The sequence below is a fragment of the Maniola jurtina genome, chromosome 6, assembly GCF_905333055.1.
Source record: "Maniola jurtina chromosome 6, ilManJurt1.1, whole genome shotgun sequence".
NCBI lineage: Eukaryota > Metazoa > Arthropoda > Insecta > Lepidoptera > Nymphalidae > Maniola > Maniola jurtina.
The window spans coordinates 6,956,870-6,980,949 of NC_060034.1; the positions used below are offsets into that span (position 1 = coordinate 6,956,870).

At 36.3% G+C, this 24,080-nt stretch overlaps 2 protein-coding genes across 4 annotated transcripts in view; one reads left to right on the forward strand and one right to left on the reverse strand.

Moving 5' to 3' along the window:
* LOC123866406 (gamma-tubulin complex component 2-like) overlaps positions 1 to 12,610 on the reverse strand; it is a 36,825-nt gene extending 24,215 nt beyond the window's left edge. For both annotated transcript variants that reach the window (XM_045907950.1, XM_045907949.1), the window contains exons 1-12: positions 12,464 to 12,610; positions 12,219 to 12,386; positions 11,801 to 11,945; positions 10,895 to 11,081; positions 10,084 to 10,379; positions 7,977 to 8,105; positions 7,625 to 7,798; positions 6,789 to 6,966; positions 2,256 to 2,544; positions 1,225 to 1,340; positions 321 to 489; positions 58 to 226 (exon numbers count right to left, since the gene is read on the reverse strand). In XM_045907950.1, the coding sequence (XP_045763906.1) occupies positions 58 to 226; positions 321 to 489; positions 1,225 to 1,340; positions 2,256 to 2,544; positions 6,789 to 6,966; positions 7,625 to 7,798; positions 7,977 to 8,105; positions 10,084 to 10,379; positions 10,895 to 11,081; positions 11,801 to 11,945; positions 12,219 to 12,386; positions 12,464 to 12,534 (2,091 nt within the window). In that variant the 5' untranslated portion in view covers positions 12,535 to 12,610. The remainder of the gene's footprint in view (positions 1 to 57; positions 227 to 320; positions 490 to 1,224; positions 1,341 to 2,255; positions 2,545 to 6,788; positions 6,967 to 7,624; positions 7,799 to 7,976; positions 8,106 to 10,083; positions 10,380 to 10,894; positions 11,082 to 11,800; positions 11,946 to 12,218; positions 12,387 to 12,463) is intronic.
* Positions 12,611 to 16,100: 3,490 nt separating this feature from the next.
* On the forward strand, positions 16,101 to 18,837 carry LOC123866069. Of its 2 annotated transcripts, XM_045907392.1 has the most exons (3): positions 16,101 to 16,522; positions 16,972 to 17,180; positions 17,640 to 18,837. In XM_045907392.1, exons 1-3 carry the CDS (start codon positions 16,428 to 16,430, stop codon positions 18,734 to 18,736), a joined length of 1,401 nt encoding a protein of 466 aa, XP_045763348.1. In that variant the 5' UTR covers positions 16,101 to 16,427; the 3' UTR covers positions 18,737 to 18,837. The 2 variants fall into 2 exon arrangements, with proteins under 2 accessions (XP_045763348.1, XP_045763347.1); XM_045907391.1 differs by having other exon boundaries at positions 16,972 to 18,837.
* The last annotated feature ends 5,243 nt before the right edge of the window (positions 18,838 to 24,080 follow it).

Sequence of the window (24,080 nt, forward strand, 5' to 3'; positions counted from 1 at the left end):
CTCAGCATGCGCTGGCACAAGGCGACCGCGTCCGCATATAGATTACAGAGGGCTCACCTTGTCAAGGCTCTGTATGAGCTGGCACCAAGAGGGCTCGATGACCTCGACGCACATGTAGTACTGCAAGTGCTGCACGCAGCTCAGCATACGCTGGCGCAAGGCGAATGCGTCCGCGTACAGCCGCGCTTCCGAGAACCTCTTCACCACTTTGTTGTATAGCCATACTCTGTTACAAGATAAAATAACAATGTATTTTTTATGATACCAAAAAGCTAACTGATAACCACAACTGGGCCGATGGGTTGAGATTATTTCTTTACCTGCACAGTAGCCTTTCGACGTGCTTGCAGAAGAACAGATGCCTGAATATCATCTGGTAGCACGCGATGGCCTTGTGGTTCAGGATCAGCGACACTGGCCACTTCACTTCCATGCCGAACGAGAACGTCTCTATGCCGGTCAGCGGTAAGCAGTCCTTCTGTTTGTACTCTACAGGAATCAAACAACGGGTTAAGGTCAGCCGCAAACATAGACCACCACTAAATCCTGCTAGTGCTTTGATACCTATAGATATATCAACTAATATATAATAAAGAGAAAAACTGGTCAAGTGTGAGTTAGTCTCCCACACGAAAGGGGTTCATACCATTGTACAAGATATAGCACTATATACTTTTTGAGGTTTAGGGTTCCGTACGTCAAAAGGAAAAAACGGAACCCTTATAGGATCACTTTGTTGACTGTCTGTCTGTCTGTCTGTCTGTCTATCTGTCCGTCCGTCCGTCCGTCCGTCCATCCGTCCGTCCGTCCGTCCGTCCGTCCGTCCGTCCGTCGTGTCTGTCAAGAAAACCTATAGGGTACTTCCCGTTGAGCTAGAATCATGAAATTTGGCAGGTAGGTCTAGGTAGGTCTTATAGCACAAGTACAGGAATAAATCTGAAAACCGTGAATTTATGGTTACATCATTAAAAACGAGTTAAAATGTGTTTAAATTTTCATATGAAATAGCTTTACCTGTATATTCTAAAACAGATTTTTGTTTATTTTTATATCTAATAATTTTTGATTTATCGTGCAAAATGTCGGGAAAATTACCCGAGTACGGAACCCTCGGTGCGCGAGCCTGACTCGCACTTGGCCGGTTTTTTATTGCTTATTGCTTTGTCTTTTAAAAATGAATTAATAAAATATGTGTTTGTCACAGGTTTGGAAGGTAAGACAAACCTTTTTCTTCCTCTGTTTCGATGGAGAGAATTTTGAACATCTGGAACTGTAAATCGTAGGGCAGCAACTCCACCCTCATGTCTTCGTTGTAAGGATCGTGACTAGCTGCCGACAGTCTGAAATGAAAAGTACGGTAAAAGAACAAATACTGTATGTATCTTCAACGATACTAGAGATTTGCCCCAATATAGATGGGAAGCATGTGTGTAATTGTAATAACATGTGCTTTCCATAAGAAGGAATAAAGTCCTTCCAAAGCATAGTGTCTACCTATAGAAATCCCTTAGCAGAACCAGGGTTTTAAAAAAGTGGCTATGCCTTGTAAGCTTCTATACAGTCAAGCTCTTTCTATCAGGTCTTCCACTTCTTTCATGCGAAATCAAAGCCCTCAATTTCAGGACATTTGATAATAGGGTGTAGTAAACTCTGAATTCATTATTTTTCATTACAAATTCGGTCCTTAATCGCATTTTATGTCGTTAAAGATATCATAGGGACTTCGTCTGCGATGGCGTTTGCTGGCGCGCGTGCTGTGCTTGTTTGGAGTGTTTTTTTTTGTTAAGAGTGGCTGGTTTTTGTGTTAGTTGGTGTTTTTTGGTGGTGGAACTGACTGGGAAGCGCTCTAAAGGGGCGCCGCGCGTATGTCGGCGGGCGCCGGCGCAGACGAAGTCCATACTTGTATAAATTCAATAACTTGAAAATATCACAAACTTGACATTGGCTAATCAGAGTAATCAGATTTAAAGAAAAAAAAAAAAACGATATCATATTTTCATACAAGACCATGTTGTTTGACATCGATAACTGTGATTTGGAGCAAGATACAATTTGAAAGTTAAAGAGAGTCAATATATGCCTATTTAAGGCCCTTGGTTCAGGCTTTTTAATCGCATTCTATGATGTTAGAACTCAATTCAATTTATGAAGGTGTCATTTTATACAAGAGCTGTCTAATTTGACGTGTGCCCGAAGAATCTACCTTGATGTCACGCAAAACCGAAATTCTTGTTAAATGTTTTAAGACAAATTACCTAAGACACAGGCCTAAAAGCGACTCCAACTTGGATGGTATAATATCATCAATCTTCTTGGACAGTTCCTGTTCAGTAGCATCCATGAATTGTACTATAAAGTCCCCTTGACTCATCAGAAAGTAGTTCTTAACCGATTTCAGTCGCCCCATGAGGTCATACTCCTTTAATAGTAGTTCCAGTAGAGATTTGCTCGCGAACGCATACGCCTTTTGTATAATAGCACCATAGTTTTGTTCTCTGAGCGAGTACTTGATTTCTTCTGTATTTGCCTTAGCTATTGATTTACCTAAAATATACAACAAAATATAAATAGGTACCCTAATCAATTATTTTTTAACCCCCGACCCAAAAAGAGGGGTGTTATAAGTTTGACGTGTGTATCTGTGTATCTGTGTATCTGTGTATCTGTGTATCTGTGTATCTGTGTATCGGTGTATCTGTGTATCTGTCTGTGGCCTCGTAGCGCCTAAACGAATGAACCGATTTTAATTTAGTTTTTTTTGTTTGAAAGGTGGCTTGATCGAGAGTGTTCTTAGCTATAATCCAAAAAAATCGGTTCAGCCGTTTGGACGTTATCAGCTCTTTTCTGGTTTTCTTATTACTTTTATCCCAGGACCACCAGAGGTTACGTATTTTCTGACACAGGAAATATGTACGATTGAGTAGAGTTAGTAAGTACTAAGAAAGCATGCCTAGCCTACGTGCTAGCTTGCTTAGACGGCCAATTTTCAGGTATCTGATAATCAAGGTACATAAAACCATTACTTACCTCACGTAAATTCTCCAAACTGATTTTTACGTATATTTTAGGCAATATCCTTAAAAATATGTCGCCAATACTTCCAGACACTTCCCGCGTCGGCCGTATTGCTTTGCAGACGCTTTAAAGCTCCCAAAATAAGTAATTACTTAACTGCACGTAAATTCTGATGCTCCATTTTTATATATGTCCACCAGACAACTATTTTAAAACCTTTTACAAGAAGACAGACCGATCCAGATCCAATTATCCCCTAAATTCAATTTTAATGCCTCTGTGGTTTTATATACGCGCATGAGACTGAGTAAGACATGTATTAGGATATATTGACTTCTCTCTCACTCTCTTATAGTTTACTTATGTCAATTAATTATTAATATAAAAAAATCAGCTAAAAATTAAAAAAATTGGAGAATTTACATGAGGTAAGTAATGTTTTTATGTACCTTGATTACCTGATACCTGAAAATTGGCCGTCTAAGCAAGCTAGCAGGTCTGTAGGCATGCGTTCTTAGTACATACTAACACTACTCAATCGTCCACATTTCGTTCGTCAGAAAATACGTGACGGCTGGTGGCCCTGGGATCTTTCACTATTGTAACAGAGGTTCATAATATTATGTCAATTGGCAAATGTCAAGCTGTCAAGATGGACGTTGCTTAGATACATAATTATTTATTTGAAAATAATGTTTTGGAAAACTCCGATACTTTGGATCGTAGGCGCGGAGTTTCTAATTTATAAAATATTATAATCACAGTTAAACGAGAAAACATCAATTCATCAATTCAATTATAATATCCAACAGTCAACCAAAGGCCACGAACAATCAACCCAAACCCAAACCATAGTCAAACTATTTTTAGGGTTCAGTAGGTATCTGTAGAAAAAAAAGATGTAGTCGCGTAGGTGTGCATGGCACCATTAAATATCGTAGGAGGCGATGACCCTCCGCGCGGCTGAGGTTCCCGCATCGTAGTCGCTTTGTCGCGCAGGTTTGGATGATGCATTAGGCGCACCTTCTTTATATTTTATCTGCTTGAACTCAGCTTATTTACTTTGACAAAATACGTTTAAAATTCATCATCATCAGGATCAACCCATCGCCGGCTCACTACTGAGCACAAGTCTCCTCTCAGAATGAGAAGCTACCACACTGGCCAAGCACGTATTGGCAGACCTCACGCACCTTTGAGGGAGCATTATGGCCAACTCTTAAGCTTGTAGGTTTCCTGACGATGTTTTCCTTCACCACTTCGTTGTCTGTCTGTGTGTCATCTTTCAAGAGAATCAAAACTTATAAATTGGGTACTTCCCGTTTACGTAGAATCATGAAAGGCAGGTAGCAATATCTTATAGCCCAAGCACTCTACTCCTGTGGCCCAAGTAAACAGAAAAATCCGACAACTGAATTGTCATTACATAAAAAAAAACTTGTACGGAACTCTTCATGTGTGAGGCAGACTCGCACTTGACCGGTTTTTGAAAGTTATGTCAAATAAAAATTTGACATGCAATAACAAACAAAATGACATACAAGCCACTTTATTCCTTATTTCATCGGATGAAAGTCGATTTCAATTTAATCGTATATCTTAAAAAAGCGAACTATTATACGACTACGTAAAATGGGTACATTTTTAAAGCAACGACATGTTAGAAAGAGATATTTCGTTTTGGTCATGTTAAACTATGTGAGTCATTCAGATAATTCTTGATTTAGTGATGTTCGGTCAAAAATATTTCATGGAACGTATAATTAACATAACATTGATGTTACTTTTGAAGAGATATTAGCTGCCTTATTGGATTTATATTATTATAGAAATTGGGTTTTAGAATGGCACAAATAAACGGTAATTTATGAATAAAAGTTTAAAAAGCTTAACTTTTTAGAGGTTTATGTGTCGGGGGTTTTTTAAATTTTTAATTTAATTTTTATGAATAGGTTTGGTTACTATAATTTGGGTTATTAATTATTATCAGACACAATCAACTCTAATTTAAATTGATTTCAAGTGAAATTAGATCTGACAAGTAAATTGTGACCATATTGTGACGTTATAAGTAGTCGTTAAAAATTTGAGGCAGAGACCCCAGTTTCCGAGGTGGCGAATTAGTTCCCCAAAAAGTAATAATATTATAATAATATCAATAGATAAATAGTATTATTATATACTAGCGCACCGGCTTGGCACGGGTATTTAGAGTTGTACAAATTAACACACAAGTGTAAATTAAAAATTTATAACACCCCCAACAAGCGAAGGTTACAGAAATAACTAGAAAAGAGCTGATAACTTTCAAACGACTGAACCGATTTTCTTGAATTATAGCTAAGAACACTCTCGATCAAGCCACCTTTCAAACAAAAAAAAAACTAAATTAAAATCGGTTCATTAGTTTAGGAGCTACGATGCCACAGACAGATACACAGATACACACGTCAAATTTATAACACCCATTTTTTTTGGACCCATTGGGTCGGGGGTTAAAAATAATACTAAACTGACTAAACTGTAGGTACATATATCTAACCTTTTCTCTTGAATCACTCTATCTATTGGTGAAAATCCGTTGCGTAGTTTAAAAGATTTAAGCATACATATAGACAGCGGGAAGTGACTTTATTTTATACTGAGGTAGTGTATATGTAGAGATTCGGTGATAATAGTTCGTTTTTCATTCGTTAATTCCTCCTAAAAAATAGGTAGATTAAATAGCTTCTAGGTACCTACCTACGCAGGTAAAATATACGTAAAATAACACATTTTTTAACCCCCGACCCAAAAAGAGGGGTGTTATAAGTTTGACGTGTGTATCTGTGTGTCTGTGTATCTGTGTATCTGTGTATCTGTCTGTGGCATCGTAGCGCCTAAACGAATGAACCGATTTTAATTTAGTTTTTTTTGTTTGAAAGGTGGCTTGATCGAGAGTGTTCTTAGCTATAATCTAAAAAAATTGGTTCAGCCGTTTAAGAGTTATCAGCTCTTTTCTAGTTTTCTTGTAGAAAAGAAGGTTAGATAACCGTTAGGTTCTTAATATTATGTCAATAGACAAATGTCAAGCTGTCAAGATGGACGTTGCCTAAATACATAATTATTTATTTGAAAATGATGTTTTGGAAAACTCAAATACTTTGGATCGTCGGGGGTGTTATAAATTTTTAATTTACACTTGTAAATAGATCCATGGACCGTCATAAATAAGGGCTACATTATGTAAGGTACAAAATAAACCGAAAATTAAAAGTATCTATGCAGAAAAGCATTAATTTTCAGTTTAATTTTCAAGCTCATTTTTACTGGTAAATAAATTATATCTACATAGGTACAGCATGAGTGGACTTCTGGCAGGCGGGGTAACGATTTTGGAAATTAGCCAGTTGAAAATGCGATCACAGCATTGGAAAATCATCACATTGTAATTCTGTTTATGATTCTACAATTAAATAAAAATTGTGTGATGGTGTGCTTAAAATATTTTACTTTGTGCACCATCCCGCGCTCTGTTCATTCATTCATTTAATGCAAGATTGTAGTACAAAAAAGATGTTACATAAATTATTTAGTAGGTACATATCACAATCTGCCATGAAATGGCGTGCAAAATTCTCTAAATCCGTACAACAAAGCTTGCCTGTAAAAGATTGCTATAGCAATAAGGCCACCTTTGCACCATCTAGTATAGTTTCTTCTAATGTTTTCTGTATATATGTTTGTGTGTGCAATAAAGTTTTCGAAAAAAAAAATATGGACAAAAAACTTACCACATTGGCTAATAACATTCAAATATTTCCCAGTCCTAAGTATGATATCAGTGAATTTGTCTAAGAACTTGGGAACGCGGTCCCTTTGCACGCAGTAGCGCTTCTCCCAGTAGTCGGCCGAGTAGTCTACGGGCAACTCTTCCTTGTTGATCAGTTCATTGTCTTCTATCATAAATTCCTACAAATATATGCATGAAATAAAAAATTGATCAAATGTTAGCCGGACTCGATCTTCTGAGAAGTAAAGGTCAAAGTCAAATAATTTATACAAAGTAGGTACTATCGTACACCTTTTGATTTGACAGTTGCTGGATGTAGTTATGTTAATGGTGATAATTAATTACGTAAACTTAAAACTAAAGCTGCGAAGGTACCCAAGCTGCAAAGAGGAAGAGCTGACAAGAAGCTCACTAATCTTTGAGATGCGGTTTTTCAAGAGGCAGATCAAAAACTTATCTAAAAGCAGACATGTGAGCAGTTCCTGTGCTGCTGTAAATGTTCATGGGTAGTGGTAATCACTTAATATCAGGTAGCTTGCCTGCTTGTTTGCTTCCAATACATTAAAAAAAATGCAAAATTCTTTATGAATTTACAATTATTCTACTAAGAATATTATAAATGCAAAGGTGTTTTTGATTGCCTTCAATCATGTCACAACAGAGCAATGGATCAAAGAGATTTTTTTCATCAATATAATAAACATATGGAGAGTGACATTAGGCTACTTTTTATCCCGAAAAATCAATTTCCATGGGATTTTCATAAACCTAAATCTACTTGGTCAGAGACACAGGCATCTCGTGGTATTTTATAGACTTTAAAACGTATTTTTTTACCTGAAACGGATCAACGATAGTCCCTTTATGTATCCACTGGTCCAAGATGTTAAGGTAGGGCCGACAAGCTCGCTCAGTGAGGAACAGAGATATCTCCTGCGCTCGCGCATCTCCCATCAAGATACTGGTCTTTTCGTGCAGAACTGTTAAAACTGCGCCACCTCTTAATTCACTCTAAAATCAAATTAATTTTAACCTATTACAAGCGTAAGTTTTTAAAACAGTACATCTCATCATAATCAACCCATCATCGGCCCACTACTGAGCACTGATTTCTCGGACCACGACTCATGCAACTGCATGTACGGCTTCAACTTAAAATTAATTTCATATTATTTCGTGTCATTATTACCTTTCCTATGCTAGTAACAATGGCGGCTAAGACTTGCATAGTGCGCATTGTAGGCAAGACGAAATACCAGAGCTTTTGTAGTGTTAAATTTGCAGACATATGCTCCGTCTCTAGTTGGGCTATCATAGTCTGAAAAAAAAAATTTACACTATGAAGAATATAGCAGCAATTAATAAAAAAAATTTGCCCACAGCTGGGTAAAGATTTAGCTCTCAAAAGATGGAGTTAGAAACTTATCATGCCTTTAAAAACTTTTATGCGTGGGAGGGGTCACAGAATGCCATTGGTATTTTCTGTGATTTATCCAAGGCATTTGATTGCGTTGAGCACGAGACTCTTTTAGTTAAATTGAGCCACTATGGAATCAAAGACACTGCGCTTGGTCTCATTGCGTCCTATCTTAGTGATCGTATTCAAACAGTATGTGTGAATGATGTGAAGTCATCCGGATCAGCCTCACTAATGGGTGTTCCTCAAGGCTCTATTCTAGGTCCTTTCATGTTCTTAGTATACATAAACGATTTACCATATGTAGTCCAAAATATTTGCGATATCGTACTATTTGCTGACGATACGTCTTTGATTTTTAAAGTCGATAGAAATAAGGACAATTTTGACGATATAAATGGTGCCATATCTCAGGTAACTCACTGGTTTACTGTAAATAATCTACTTTTAAATGCAAAAAAAACTAAGTGTATTGAATTCGCACTGCCCAATACCAAGAACACAAGTAACATTAATTTAATGATAAATAATGATATTTTGAAAATAGAAGAGACTACTACATTTTTGGGGATAACCTTAGATGCGAAGCTGCAATGGGGCACCCATATATCAACTCTTGCTGGCAAACTAAGCTCTGCTGCTTACGCGGTTAGAAAGATTCGACAATTAACTGACGTGGAGACCGCAAAGATAGTATATTTTGCTTATTTTCATAGTATTATGTCTTATGGAATCTTAATATGGGGTAGAGCGGCAGATATTGGGAAAATTTTTGTATTACAAAAAAGGGCAATACGCGCAATTTATAACTTAAAACCACGCGATTCACTTCGAGAAAAATTTAAGGAAATAGGTATCCTTACCGTAGCCTCTCAATATATTTACAACAACATAATTTTTGTAAGACAAAATATTCTTAGTTACAAGAAGGTTGGCGATCTACACAACAGGCTGACTAGACACCGTAACAGGCTTGCGACTCCTACACTCCGTCTCAGGAAGGTCCAAAAGTCATTTGTGGGAATGGGTATAATCTTCTATAACAAAATTCCTCAGTCAATTTTGGACTTGCCTTTACACAGGTTCAAAAAATCTATTAAAAATATGCTCTTGAGAAAAGCATATTATACTATCGAAGATTATGTAAATGATAAAAAAGCGTGGATTTGAACTTCGATTCGCTCCAGCAATGCGCAGGACTTCAATTGCTTTTATACATGGCATAATATTGTATATCAAATCTTTGAAAAGAGCAACCGCCGAGTTTCTTGCTGGTTCTTCTCGGTAGGAAAGGCATTCCGAACCAGTGGTAGATGCTTTTGACGATTCGAAAGAACTTGTAAAAGTCTAATTGAATAAAAACATTTTGAATTTGAATTTGAATTTAAATAAACGTTTTTATTATCTCAGTCTTTGATGGTGGCTAGTTACCAACAACTCTACTGGAAAAGCTATGGTTTTGGCATACAGTTTATTTGATAGCGCCTTCTGGATACAAAAGGACCAGTCTGTAAAGATGATTAAATAAATAGCAACTCTTGCTACAACGCAGTATATTGCGTTTCAGCTCGCATAGCGCTGCAGCGTAAAATTTAATAAAAGTCTCTCTTTCTCTTTCTCTTTCATAGGAGATAAGAGTTACGCGAGTTCCGTCGAAGGAGCGCGCCGTATATTTCTCGCGTCACATGAGCAAGTGAGCTCGGGCTGGCCATACTAAGGTGATTTTGTGCGCCAAAAGATGCATATAGAATAGAATTCATAAACTGGCATGCTCCTATGAGGTAAGCAAATCATTTAAATCTTAGAATGCATCATATCACTATGAGGTGAGTCTGTCAGGTAAACTTTTCATAGAATAAAAAAAGTATAAAATACTTACATAATAGTCCTTCAATAGGATTTCGATAGCACCAACTAATGCATGCAGCACTTGACCAGACCACATATCACAACTTTCTATAAACCTTCTCACTATAGAATAATTAGACGCAAGTGGCAACATCTCTTGTACTATCTGCTTGAGAGCATCATCCAAGTCATCCGAAATAAGGAATGTTCTATGGTCATACGTGTCTTTAACAGGCTGGTGGACTATGAAATTTCCAGGTATTCCAGAGAAGATATACAATAGTTCATCTATAATTATATTTTCTTGAGACAGCACTGGGATTCCAGCTAAAAAACATTTGTTAGAAAAACTAAAGTTGAAGCAAGGTTGTACAATTCAGTTAAGAAAACTTTGTTTAAATAAAGGATGAGACTGGCCTGCCCGCGGAATTCAAATTTAATTTGGTTTTTCGCAATTTGTAAACTAATACGACAATGTAGGCTTATGGTTATTTTATTTGCGACAGTGGCAATATCATCCTCACAGGTTCATATAAAAATCTTCACTTGAAAAGGTCCAGTTTAAGAAATAAATAAATTACAAATTGCGAAATTTGAATTTCGCAGGCAGGCCGGTCTCATGCCCCTTAAGGGCCGATTTTTCAATCATCAAATAACTTTTATCTGCTATATAGCTGCTGCTTTAATCCGTAACTGAGTTTAGCTGTCAAGTGGCAGTTAGACTGTGTAAAAACATGAAGTCTATCTAAACTCTAAGGTCTAAGCAGTATAGAATAATAAGCAGTCTTTATTTAATTAAATATGAGGAACATAATATTAGGGAAAAGAAATAAGATAACTACCTAAAGAAGAAATAATAGGTAATTGTTCTTTAGGAAAATCCCAGGACATAGCAGGATGTTCCTTCTGCCAATTGGGCAGATCTAGATTCTTATACCAGTTAGGCAGCGTTTTGACTTCTTTCTCTTCAAATGATTTCATGACCAGTTTTTTGCTCTCATCTACAGCTTTCAATAGTTTATCTTTAATCTGTAATGAGATTTTTTTGTTAGTATAGTATTAGTAATATTATTTTTAAATCTTGAAAGTAAAGTTGTGTACAAAAATACTTAACAGGGCCATAAATGCTCATTAAACGTAAAAAAATATTTCTATCTATTCAAACGATGCCTAATTTACTTCAATCACCCATTGTGCCAGTCCATTCACATACATGCAACTTATGAAACCAACTCCTTACATAGGTGGTCCCACTAAAACATTTTAAAAATTTCGAAATTCAAAAATATTTATTTAATTCAAGATAATGTCAGGTATTCCACCAGTTTGGAAAGAAGTTCTACTGAGCAGAGCTCACAGAAACTCACTAAACTTTGATACTTTTTCTCAAGGGGCAAATTAAAAACTTCCTTAGGCAGACAACATAATAGCAGTTGCTTTGGTGCTATAATATAAACACCTGCTTGTTTGAGCCCTATTCAGAAAAAAAAAATCATTTATGAAGGAATTGTTAGAATTATTATAGGTACTAAATTAAATATAAATGCAATTGTTTGTTTTTTGGTTTGCCCTTTAATCATACAGCTACAGACCAACAAGATTTTTGCATGGATAAAGATAAATACATAAAGAGGGTTACAGGCTATTTTATATCCCAGAAAATTAAAGAGCTCCCAGAAGAGATTTAAAAAACTTAAATCTACACAGATATTGTGGCCATCATCTTGTATTACTAATAAAAATATTACCTGTGGGAGGTCTTCTTTGGTGATTTGGTGTTTGTTGTCACCTAAAACTGGTTTAGGGGCCACTTTTGGCTTGGAAATTTTGGACTTCTTCTCATCGTGAACTAATTTATAAAAGAGGTAAATTAAGTCTGGCAAATAATCAGTGCTGGAAATAAAAATTACTCTTAATAAAGCTACAGGCACTTTGTAAATTATAGTTTCTTAGATCGTGTATTAAAACTAATGTTGACGTATTGTATTTCTTGGCATAGAATATGTTAACTTAAGGCTGTTTTTTAAAGGCTGATTAAAGACGGTATCTAACTGATTTTCCTGTTATATACAGTACTAAAGTTAAAATGCATTTGTCTCAAATACGATACAAAAGTTGCGGCAAATTATTACTTAAGAACCTACACCAATAAATAAAAGCACTTACTTGCGGTGTCTCAGCTCCTCATACTTTTTTAAAAATGCTTTTGCATTGGTTGCCTTAAGTGCTAGTCTTTGTGCGTATTCATTCACTTGCTTGGAAGAGAGGTTACTGTTGCCATAATTAGGATCATTCTGAAGATGATCCAATACAATATCAGCTTCTAAATTACATCTGGAATTGAATTAATTGAAGTCAATAAACATGTACGTTTACACTGAAAAATAATGAAACTAAACTCAAATTAGTACCCTAAAGCATCTAAAAGTTCTTTTATGGTGGTTTGCATTTTTTCCTCGGGTATTATCCAATTTTGAAACATTTAATTTATGAAATTTTAACAAAAATATATCCACTTCTTTTGAAAAATGTTTTGTTTGACAAACAATATAATGAGTAATGACATGACAATGACAGTTATTGACAACTTCATTTTTTATGTAAGCGGTTCTATTTTTTTTAACCCCCGACCCAAAAAGAGGGGTGTTATAAGTTTGACGTGTGTATCTGTGTATCTGTGTGTCTGTGTATCTGTGTATCTGTGTATCTGTGTATCTGTGTATCTGTGTATCTGTGTATCTGTCTGTGGCATCGTAGCGCCTAAACGAATGAACCGATTTTAATTTAGTTTTTTTTGTTTGAAAGGTGGCTTGATCGAGAGTGTTCTTAGCTATAATCCAAAAAAATTGGTTCAGCCGTTTAAGAGTTATCAGCTCTTTTCTAGTTTTCTTGTAGAAAAGAAGGTTACATAACCGTTAGGTTCATAATATTATGTCAATTGACAAATGTCAAGCTGTCAAGATGGACGTTGCCTAGATATACATAATTATTTATTTGAAAATGATTTGTCGGGGGTGTTGAAAATTTTTAATTTACACTTGTGGCATCTTTCCATGCTTCTGGCATGACAAGGTACAGAAATTAGGTAAGTGCTAAAAGTTTTATTGTAACACTTCAAGTAAATACTCGATAATTTTAACAATTATGATCGTAGCATGGTCAAGTTTTAATAAGAAAAATTGAATTTTGCAGCGCCCAAGAGAAACCATTGCTACCACGCGCGCTTTTTAGAAACAAATCATTGAAATCCGCTAGATAAGTGTCGTGCTAGGGCTGTGTGTAGTTGATAGACATTTATGCTAAGTAGCATTAAATAAAAAACAGCTTTAACATGAGCCGTTCCGCCTATGCGTGGTGTTTACCTAAGTCACAATAGTTCTCATTAAAATGTTAGACTGGTAGGTTCGAAGGTTGTCGCAGATCGATTATGATGATCTCATTCTAAGCGAGGAAACAACGTGCACAGGTAGCTTATTGACCGTGGATTTTGTTAATGTATCAGTAGCTTAATGCTAATAGTATTGTTTTGTTTTTAACCCCCGACCCAAAAAGAGGGGTGTTATAAGTTTGACGTGTGTATCTGTGTATCTGTGTGTCTGTGTATCTGTGTATCTGTGTATCTGTCTGTGGCATCGCAGCGCCTAAACGAATGAACCGATTTTAATTTAGTTTTTTTTGTTTGAAAGGTGGCTTGATCGAGAGTGTACTTAGCTATAATCTAAAAAAATTGGTTCAGCCGTTTAAGAGTTATGAGCTCTTTTCTAGTTTTCTTGTAGAAAAGAAGGTTAGATAACCGTTAGGTTCATAATATTATGTCAATAGACAAATGTCAAGCTGTCAAGATGGACGTTGCCTAAATACATAATTATTTATTTGAAAATGATGTTTTGGAAAACTCAGATACTTTGGATCGTCGGTGGTGTTATAAATTTTTAATTTACACTTGTATATCAATAACAAACAATTATATTCGACGCAATTGGCGCTACGTCACGGTTCATGTCAGTTAGGGAACTTCTAACAAAACGTCGAGGCTTCAACGTCACTGGCAGGCGTTAAATGTTAGTATATTTGACGCAGGTAGCCCTAATACAGCCCTATTTTTTAACAGGGCTCTTTCCGTCACTCGTTTCATACAATCGTAGTTCCAATTTCATTTGAATATTAAGCAACCAAAGTCCATGAAATTTTGCAGACATATTCTAGAAACTAATATCTGTGTCTGTGGTGTTTTAGATTTTTCTAAAAATATGTAGTTTTAAAATTACAGGGGCTCAAAGATTTGTATGAAAATTTTTAAGACCGCGTAACTTTGAAACCGAATATTTCTCTCTCTCTTCTGGCTTTACAAACATTAGCCAATGTCAAGTTTGTTGTTATTTGTAACAAGTTAGGTAGTTAAAATATACAAGTATGGACTCCGTCTGTGCCGGCACTCGCCGACATACGCACAACGCCCCTTTAGAGCGCTTTTTAGTCCAAACACTCCAAAAAGGCAGAGCACGCCCGCCAGCTAACACCAACACAGACGAAGTCAACCGAATATTTTAACAGAAATCTGAAAAACCACAGACATAGATATTAGTTTCTAGAATATGTCTGCAAAATTTCATGGACTTTGGTTGCTTAGTATTCAAATGAAATTGGAACTACGATTGTATGAAACGAGTGACGGAAGGAGCCCTCTTAACCCCCGATCCAAAAAGAGGGGTGTTATAAGTTTGACGTGTGTATCTGTGTGTCTGTGGCATCGTAGCTCCTAAACTAATGAACCGATTTTAATTTAGTTTTTTTTTTTTGTTTGAAAGGTGGCTTGATCGAGAGTGTTCTTAGCTATAATCCAAGAAAATCGGTTCAGCCGTTTGAAAGTTATCAGCTTTTTTCTAGTTACTGTAACCTTCACTTGTCGGGGGTGTTATAAATTTTTAATTTACACTTGTTTTCTTTAAATCTGGCTTTACTCTGATTAGCCAATGTCAAGTTTGTGATATTTTCAAGTTATTGAATTTATACAAGTATGGACTCCGTCTGCACCGGCGCCCGCCGACACACGCGCGGCGCCCCTTTAGAGCGCTTCCCAGTCAGTTCCACCACCAAAAAATACCAACTAACACAAAAACCAGCCACTCCTAACAAAAAAAACACTCCAAACAAGCACAGCACGCGCGCCAGCAAACGCCATCACAGACGAAATCCCCGCGGTTCTATTTACGCATTATCTTTTCTTTTTTTTTTACTTTAATATATTATGTAAAGTAAAGTTAAACAGTTATTTCAATAAATATAATTTTAATTTTCATAATAATATTACCTACACAAAAAATAAAGCGTGAAGAAATGGTGAGCAAAGTCCGTTTAATATTTGAACTTTGTAGCTGCAGTTTGCACAGTTCTAAACCCAAATATGACGGATGCGGTAGTTTGACCAAAGATAAACAGATGGCACTTCGTCGCAGCCCGCAGCCGTTCTATTTTCTGGTCGGTGAGTTCCACAGGCTTCCACAGCCTACAGCAGACTTAAGACCTACCTGCTGCAAAATGTGGAAGTCTTAGAACTAACTGCTGTAAACTGTTGAAGTCTTAGAACTACCTACATAGCGTATTATTTATGTCACTTTACATAAATAATACACTAGGTACTTAGAGCCGTTATTTCGAAATTAAGTCTAGGTTATAACTAAGAGATTCATCATTATATCATTACGTTATGAAAATACATTGGCTTGGCTCCCTACTCATTGAATATACGGGCTTTCTATTTACCCATGATCTCATGTTAATTTAAACTAACTATGTAAGTTATAAGATAATTTGAAAATCTGTTGAGCCCTTGTACCTAATAAATAAGTACCTACCTAACGTTATTTATTCAGAGAAACAAAAGACACAGCAAAATTAAAATTAGTACTAAGATGAGTATTAATTATTTATTATTACCTATACCTATTAGTTATTAGGTAGGTACTTACCCGCCAGTATTTCTCATTGACATAGGAAACTTTCCACACCCCAAGGACGTCATAGAGAATTTCATTACCGGTGGTATATATGAGGGGTCTAAAAGCAAAACCGCCTCTTTGCATAAAATTCACAAAATCAAATATTTGTATGCGTGAAAAGACACGTTCGGGCTAAACAAATGTGAAATAACATTTTGGGCCATAAGCGCCTCTAAACAGTATTAAATTGCAGTCAAAATCGTCGGTAAAATGCAAAAGCGCCTGTTTGAAGACTAATATCAGGTGCAAACGCGCCACTGTTGAATTGAGCCAATGAGATGCGAATATAGCGCCATACTGTCATGGCGGCCGTGATCGAGTTTCTGTGAACACGCTTAGATTTCCAGAACCAGTTTTTATTAATTTTCGAGTGCTTATGGAGGTTAACATCACACCAGTGGCTCCAAATAGAGCCAGAAAAAGGATAAGGGACCCTGCGCATTGGAAACGCAACATAAAAAAACGTGAAAGGTAATGATTTCAAAGCGTTTACGTATAGTGTTTTGAGACCAATTTGAGACCTTGGTGGGATGTGTTTATGCGATAGTGTTTAGACTTTAGTTAAATATGAAAGTCGATTTTAACAGGACTTCTTTTATTTTGTCATTTTATCCAAGAAAACTAAAAATAGGCAATAATATTATAAGTAATTATATTATTGCATACTGCAATTATATTATTACTTAATATTTTCATTATTTTTTATTTAATTTGTATCAATTGAATACTATTTTATAGAACCCTACCTGACGCGCACTTGGCTGTTTTCTTTTGAGTGGGTTGGTTTGGTAATTTATTAATAAATAACATTGTTTATTTTGTTTGGTGGAAATCAGCGCAGTCTTTGAAATATGAAGTCATAGGATTTTTGTCCTAGCAATTATGTTGTCTTGTAACATTCGTTATTGTTTTGATTTTAGGTATATGCCGAAGAATCTACCAAATTTATCCATCTCTTGTACACATAAGAGCAAGTTAATGAACTGCTCCAAACTAACATCCCAAGATCTCAGAAAGTTTCGCGAGGCCTTTTACTCTAAACCAGAGAAAAACTTTCAAGACAACTTTATACTTAAATATATGAAGGTAAAGGTACCATCCCGGAAGAAGCGTGGTGAGCGCAAGAGAGGTGAATTGATATGTCACACTAGACTTTACATTCGACAGTTCCAAAAACCCTATACAATAATGCAAGTATGTCAAAAATTATTTAAAAGAGTATTAAGCATTACGGAACATAGAATCCGTACAATTGCTAAAAATTATTATACTTCTGGCAAACCTCCTCAGGAGAATCGTGGTGGAGACCGAACATCCATCAAAAATGTGGGTAAAAAAACGGCAGTTATGCAGTTCATAGAATCTTTTAAATGTATTGAGTCCCACTACTGTCGCTCGGCTACCTCTGTACGTAAATATGTTCCATCGGAACTCAATATTCGTAAAATGTGGCGAATGTACAACCAAAAATGCGACGAGCACTTAAAAGTTCGGCAATGTTTCTTTAGAAATATATTTAATAGATCTTACAACATTGGCTTTGTTACCCCAAGGGTAGACGTATGCTCGAAATGTTTATCATTTACAGAGAGAATCAAACATGAACAGGACTCTACAAAAAAGGCCCATTTAATAGGTGAACTAAGGCTGCATAAATTGAAGGCGAAATGCTTTCACAGGTTTTTGAAGGAGTACGATCCTAGCAGATTGACCATTAGTTTTGATTGTCAAAAAAATCAGGTGCTACCGAAAGTGCCTGATCAGTCGGCATACTATAGTCGCCAACTGTACATCTATAATTTTACAATAGTAAAAGGAAACGAGACTCAGAACATTTCCAAAGAAAATGTTTACATAAATTGTTGGACTGAAAACACGCACAGAAAATCGTCTAACGAAATTGCATCAGCTTTATATTTTTTTCTTAAAAATTGTAACTTGGAAGGCAAAAAAGTTCTAAGATTAATGGGAGATGGCTGTGGCTCTCAAAATAAAAATAGTACCATGATTGCCATGCTCTCATATTGGCTAGTAAATGAAGCTCACAGAAACCTTAAAACAATAGAGCTGATATTTCCAGTGCCCGGGCACTCATTTTTGCCCGCGGATAGGGTATTTGGATTAATAGAAAAAGAAGTAAAGAACATGGAACAGATAATACACCCACAGTCCTATATAGATATATATGAGAAATATGGGCAAGTCACAAAGCTCGGTATGGATTGTTCTGTTTTTAATTGGAAAGAATTGGGAATGAATACACTTAAGCGGCCAGGTGAATATCATTTCCAATTTCTGCCCTGTAAACGTTTTTATCTGAAGAGAGTTAAAAATAACCCCCAACGATGCTTGTTAAAAGGTGAAGTTAATTACAATACTGACCTAGGAGCCTACAAGTCTGTCATTAAAAAAAATAAAAGTTTGTACAAAGCTTCAGTTCCTTTAGTAGAAGCAGGAAAAGTCAAAGTGAGTGCACTCAAAATTGGAGATGTAAAGAATTTATTAAAAAGCCATTTTGGTGAAAATTGGGAAACCCAGTATGGCGATGAACTAAACTTTTACACAAATATCATAACGAAAAATACTGATGATACTGAAAATGCAAATGTTCTCGATGGTGATACGGAAAATGAAAATCACGATCTTTGTAATTATTATCCCGAAGAAATTGGATTAAGCGTTTAATATATTTTTATATTCTCTTTTTTATTATTTCAACAAAATGTTTATAATATTAGAATGTTTCTGTTTTTTTTTTTAATAAATACTTGAATTTCTTACTTTTACACTTTTTTTATTTTTGTCAATATTTATTAGCATGCTAGTAACATCTTGCATAATGATGTCATAATAATTTGTCAGATACAAAAGCGCCCCTTTCATATTTAGTGAGCTGCAAATCCGCCTACAATTTCGACTTAGATGCAAAAACGCCTCTTTTAAGTTTTATTTTAGAAATTTGACGAAAACAAAGCTTATTTGGGTGGATATGAGGTCAAATTTTAAATAATGTTACTGCCATCAACAGCTCTATTGACGTTTGACTTCATTAGTTTGCCTGCAAAGAAAGATATGCGTTTTTCGTTAGTATTGGAAAAACGTCAACTACGCAAAGTGGCGGGTTTGCTTTTAGACCCCTCATATGTAAGATAGGTACTTTACCTAATTATAATTGAATAAAATCAGACAATCCCAGATACGGGGGAGGGGTACAGCTAAGTTCTCTTACAAGATCTGAATTTGCAGCTATCTTTTATACGGATATTGATTGTTGGGTTGCTATAGCTACAAGCAGGGATCTTTACAGTAAGCTAGGCAACTTACGTAACTAAGTATAGATATATGTTAGGTATCACCACCTATTTAAATTCTTGCTTACTTCTTCCTGCTAACTTCACTCTCAACTTCGTTAGGTTAGTCAACATTATTAAATTGGTACCTAGTAAGTAAATACCTAAGTACTAGTGGTGAAAGAATAATAAAAATCGGTTTAGGTACCTAGTTTTAGTTTATCGATCAGGCACAAACAAATAAATCTTTCCTCTTTTATAAGTATAGATTTTCTCTTTTCTTTATAATAGGTCTTATCCTATCTATGTGTAACCATCCAGGTAAGCCCGCTTTCATCTTTAGACCGCATCATCACTTACCACCAGGTGAGATTGCAGCTTGAATGAATTTTTAATTTATCCAAGGATTGCAGTCAACGGCTAACCTGTATCTGAATAAATTAAAAATGTAATATACTTACCTAGATGTAGATTACTAGCTCACTCGATCACTGGCTATTAGGGATTGCAATCCAGCGGCATTTTCAATTCAGCTGGATTTTTGCTGGATTGAAGCAAATCCAGCTGGATCCAGCGCGGATCCAGCACTTATTGATTTTTCAAAGAAATGCAACATTTTTTTTGTTTTAACAGTATAAATTTTAATAATTAGCTACCTATATTTGTTTGTAGTTATAATATGAGGTTCTTATCTATGAAAAAAGCGTTTTATATGGCAAAAAAACTTTTTTTTAATGAGATTAGGTATCTATTTAATCAATCGAAGTATATTCATTATCTATATACACTATCGCCATTTTATAGGTAATTCATTGATTCCATTGCTGAAAAAATTGTGGAAGCGAGAGTTAATAAAATCTTTGGAGGCAATAGAACCTTTGAACTGAATCGAAATTGAATTTTTTTCCTTGCCAGAAATTGTCTAAGTTCCGAAAAAGTGTTTGTTGCAGCAAGGTTCGGGGAGTATGAAAGGTGTTTCCAATCACAGCTCCTTAATTTAGCGACCGTCTGTCGTGATATATGAGTTCTAGCGTTATCCTGAAGCAGCAATGGACTAGAGCAATTATTGACCAGTCTCAGTTGTTTAACGGCTAGCTTTTCTATCGAGGTTTGCAATTGTTGACAATAGATATCTGTCGTAATCGTCTGGCTAGATCTTAGGAAGCTATAGTGTATGATGTCAGTACCTACTGGTTCACCAAACACTCAAAAATAGCTTTTTCTGAGTCAACTTTCGCTTGGGACAGGATTTGGCCGGGTTCTGCTGGGTTCAACCACTGTGATGAGCGTTTCTGACTGACGTACTTGCAGATCCATTTTACATTAGGTACAAGTAACAATACGATGCAAAATTCCCTCATTATTGTGACGATTGAGTAATGTAACGCAGCACCCAAAGCGTGTTTGTTGGTTTGTTGTGCTTCACGCAATTCATGCAGTACCCATTTCTCGAGCTTTCACTAATAACAAATCGGTAAAGCAATTTGTTATTAGTGAATTAAAATCGTTTTATCACTCACAAGTGCTAGCGCTAACGTTAGTGTACCGCTAACTCTGACGAGGTTTGCAATGGATCGTCTTCCACAATCATCTTTTAATACTTCACTGTCAACTAGGATCTCCAAGGGGTTTGTTCTGCAGGTCAAAATAATTTCCAGAACGAAAACATTGAACCCAAAAACGTACCTTGCTTTCTTTTTACGGTAACTCCCCTTATAAATAGCTACTTGTTTTATTAACTTTGTAGGGTTCTCAGTTTCTCAGTCTCACTAATTTTCGAAATAAAATTGCGTAGCCTATCCCAATTCCCAATTCTAAAATCTTAATAGAAGCTGAAGTTATAATATAATTTCAGACTTGAGAATCCAATCATTTCTGTTACAGTTCTTTTTTACTTTTCTGATAGACATTCTGTGGTTTTTGCGCGAAAAGGAAGTTAGTTACTTGTTTTTAGCTGATTGCGGATCCGCACCGCTGGATCCAGCGTCACATGCTGGATCCAGCAAGCCTCAAAAACGTGCTGGATCCAGCTGGATTGGTGGATTGCGGATCCAGCATTGCAATTCCTACTGGCTATATACTCGTACGAGTACCTACACATCAAGCTCAAGTTTACCGTCAAAGTGGCGGCGGTGGCGGCGGCGTCCAGTAAACTTGTTGGTGTATGGTTATCTGGGCGTATGCGCGCAGACAACTATTTCAAGTCCGCTGCAAACTTGACGGTATAATAAACTTGATCGTGTATAGCCTGCGTAATAAGTGCAAAGGTACCTTGCGCCTTTTTTGGTTTTTATGGGTTTTTACATAAAAAAAAAACAGTGACATATCGAATTACAAAATGTGAAATATAAATACCTACTCATGTAGGAAACGGAAAAAAGGCGGTTTCTCACAATAAATATTGCGTCAACTCATAACAATCGATGTCCCGCTTTTTAGGGTTCTGTAGTACCAACGAAACCAGCTATTAGGTACTAAGCCTCCGCTGTTCGTCCGTAATTGGTCTGTCCGTCTGTCTGCTTGTCTGTCAGCGGGCCGTATCTCATGAACCATACTTTCTACCTAGATAGAGAGTTGAAATTTTCACAGTGTATTTATTTCTATTGCCGCTACAACAAAAAATAATAATTAAAAACCGGCCAAGTGCGAGTCTCGCACATAAGAAAAACATATTTTGGGTGTATGAAATATTTCATCTCCTAACTCTAGTTCCGATATGAATCGCAACAAAACGCGACAGCAAAACCAAAAATAATTCATGTTTTGGTTACAGCTTACAAACTACTTTAGGAATCGTTGTTTTTTACCTTTTCAGTGTTTGTTATATTTAAATACAGTACCAAGTATATGGTAGATACATAATATACTAACCGAAATTTCATATTCCTAACAAGTTTAGTAAAAGATGGTCCAAAATGGACAACTTTGACGGCCACCAATTTCTGGTATTTTTAAGATAATAAATAAAAAATAAACAAAATGAGCTTTAGACAATGATACCCCACATGGTAGGGATATTAAAACAAAAATCCGGTTTCAGTTTTGGACAGACAGACAGACAGCCGAGTGACATTAACAGGGCTCCATTTACCCTTTGGATACGGGACCCTAAAAAACAAGATGGGGAATTTCAAAATGGCTGGCCATCATGCAAATTTTAAAAAAATATTAAAAAGTAAGTGCATAAATACTTGTACGTGTACGATGGTACCAGAGTGAACTACAATGAAGGAACTCTCGCTTTGATCCTGAACATGTCAAATATTAGGCTTGGTGCCGCAAAAACCATCAAATCAAAGACACGCTCTCCTACTGACATTTTGACGCCTGCCAGTGACGTCGAAGGCTCGATATTTTGTTAGAAGTTCCCTGACTGTCGTGAACTGTGATGGTACGGAACTTTGGTGCGCTTAGTCCGACTCGCACTTGACTGGATTGTTTTTACCTTTTTGTCGGCAGTCCGGCGCGGGGCCCTTTGACAAGAGATTTGTTAAAAGTTCGGCAGCCGTTCGCAAAGGCATTGAAAGGTTATATTTTGATTGTGCGATAGGATAACCAAAGACACCACTTGTGTGAAACTGTCGAATCATTTCGCTATACTCTTGAGAACAATGTTTTAATATGATATGTGGACAAACAAAGCATGACGTGTAGGTAGGAACTTCGTGCACCTATTTTATTTGTTTAGTAGGATTTTTCGCGGTTCGAATTACAAAATGTTAAAAAAAATCAGGTAGGTTTGAATCAAAAATAGTAATGGACAGAAAGTGGATGGTGCTGAATTGAATGCAGAGTTCAGCCGCAAAACTATACCGTACCTAACTAGAGGTACTTAAGATTTGATCAAAGAAAAAATATGAGGGTTAAAAAATAAAGCGTGGAGTAGTGTCCGGCTCTGATAAGTGTGATATCTAGGTAATGTAAGTTTCTGTAGACTTAGGTAAGGTAGCTACTGTAGGTTTACGAAAACATAAACTTATCGGAAATACGTAGTAGATAAGTAGGTAAGAAGGTAGGTACCTAAGAAGTAAAAAAAAACAAATTCTATCTTCACATTCACACAAAATAAAGTCCATTATAATTTTAATGTGCTCACGAAATGGTTTCAAAAATGACAAACTTCTATGAACACCTGATTTTATTGTGCCAATGAAAAACGACGTGCCTTTGAAATCTGTTTCTGTGATGTTGGGTTGGGTTCACGGGCTCAGACCATTCTTTGGCTGAAGATTTATGAGAATTATGTGGCAGGTCTATAAACGCCGCACTTTTATTGGCCGCGAGACATTTAGTGATTAATAAGTTGACTAAGATGCGGAAGGAGCCAACGCTACAGCTTCCTAGTATGCCAGAGCACGTCGATTATTATTTTAATGACTTTAGAACAGTATATTTAAAGTCGCTTAATATACTTAGCGCAGTTTATGGAAACTTTAAAGTTTTATATCATACTTCAAAGTGCGTTAAACCCTATGCCCCGACCGAGGCATCCGCATAGCCGCATGCCGACTCGTGCGTTTCGACATCCCATCTGAATTACAATGTACGGAATTTACAGACTTCAACCGGTCCCTCTGTGTCCGTATCCGAGCGGAATAAGAAGCAGCCTTACTGTTAACTCTATTGTTCGGGAACATACACTAAACAATGTATTTTTGCCCAATATGGAGGCGCGATTATGTCAACGGCTGTTTTGTTTTTAAATAATGATGAGCAGTGCCTCGTATCAGGAATCGTAG

Coding starts and splice junctions, on each gene's coding strand:
- LOC123866069 (XM_045907391.1), top strand. CDS start 16,428: ATGGAGGTTAACATCACACCAGTGGCTCCAAATAGAGCCAGAAAAAGG. Junction 16,523..16,971: donor AACATAAAAAAACGTGAAAG/GTAATGATTTCA, acceptor TTTTGATTTTAG/GTATATGCCGAAGAATCTAC.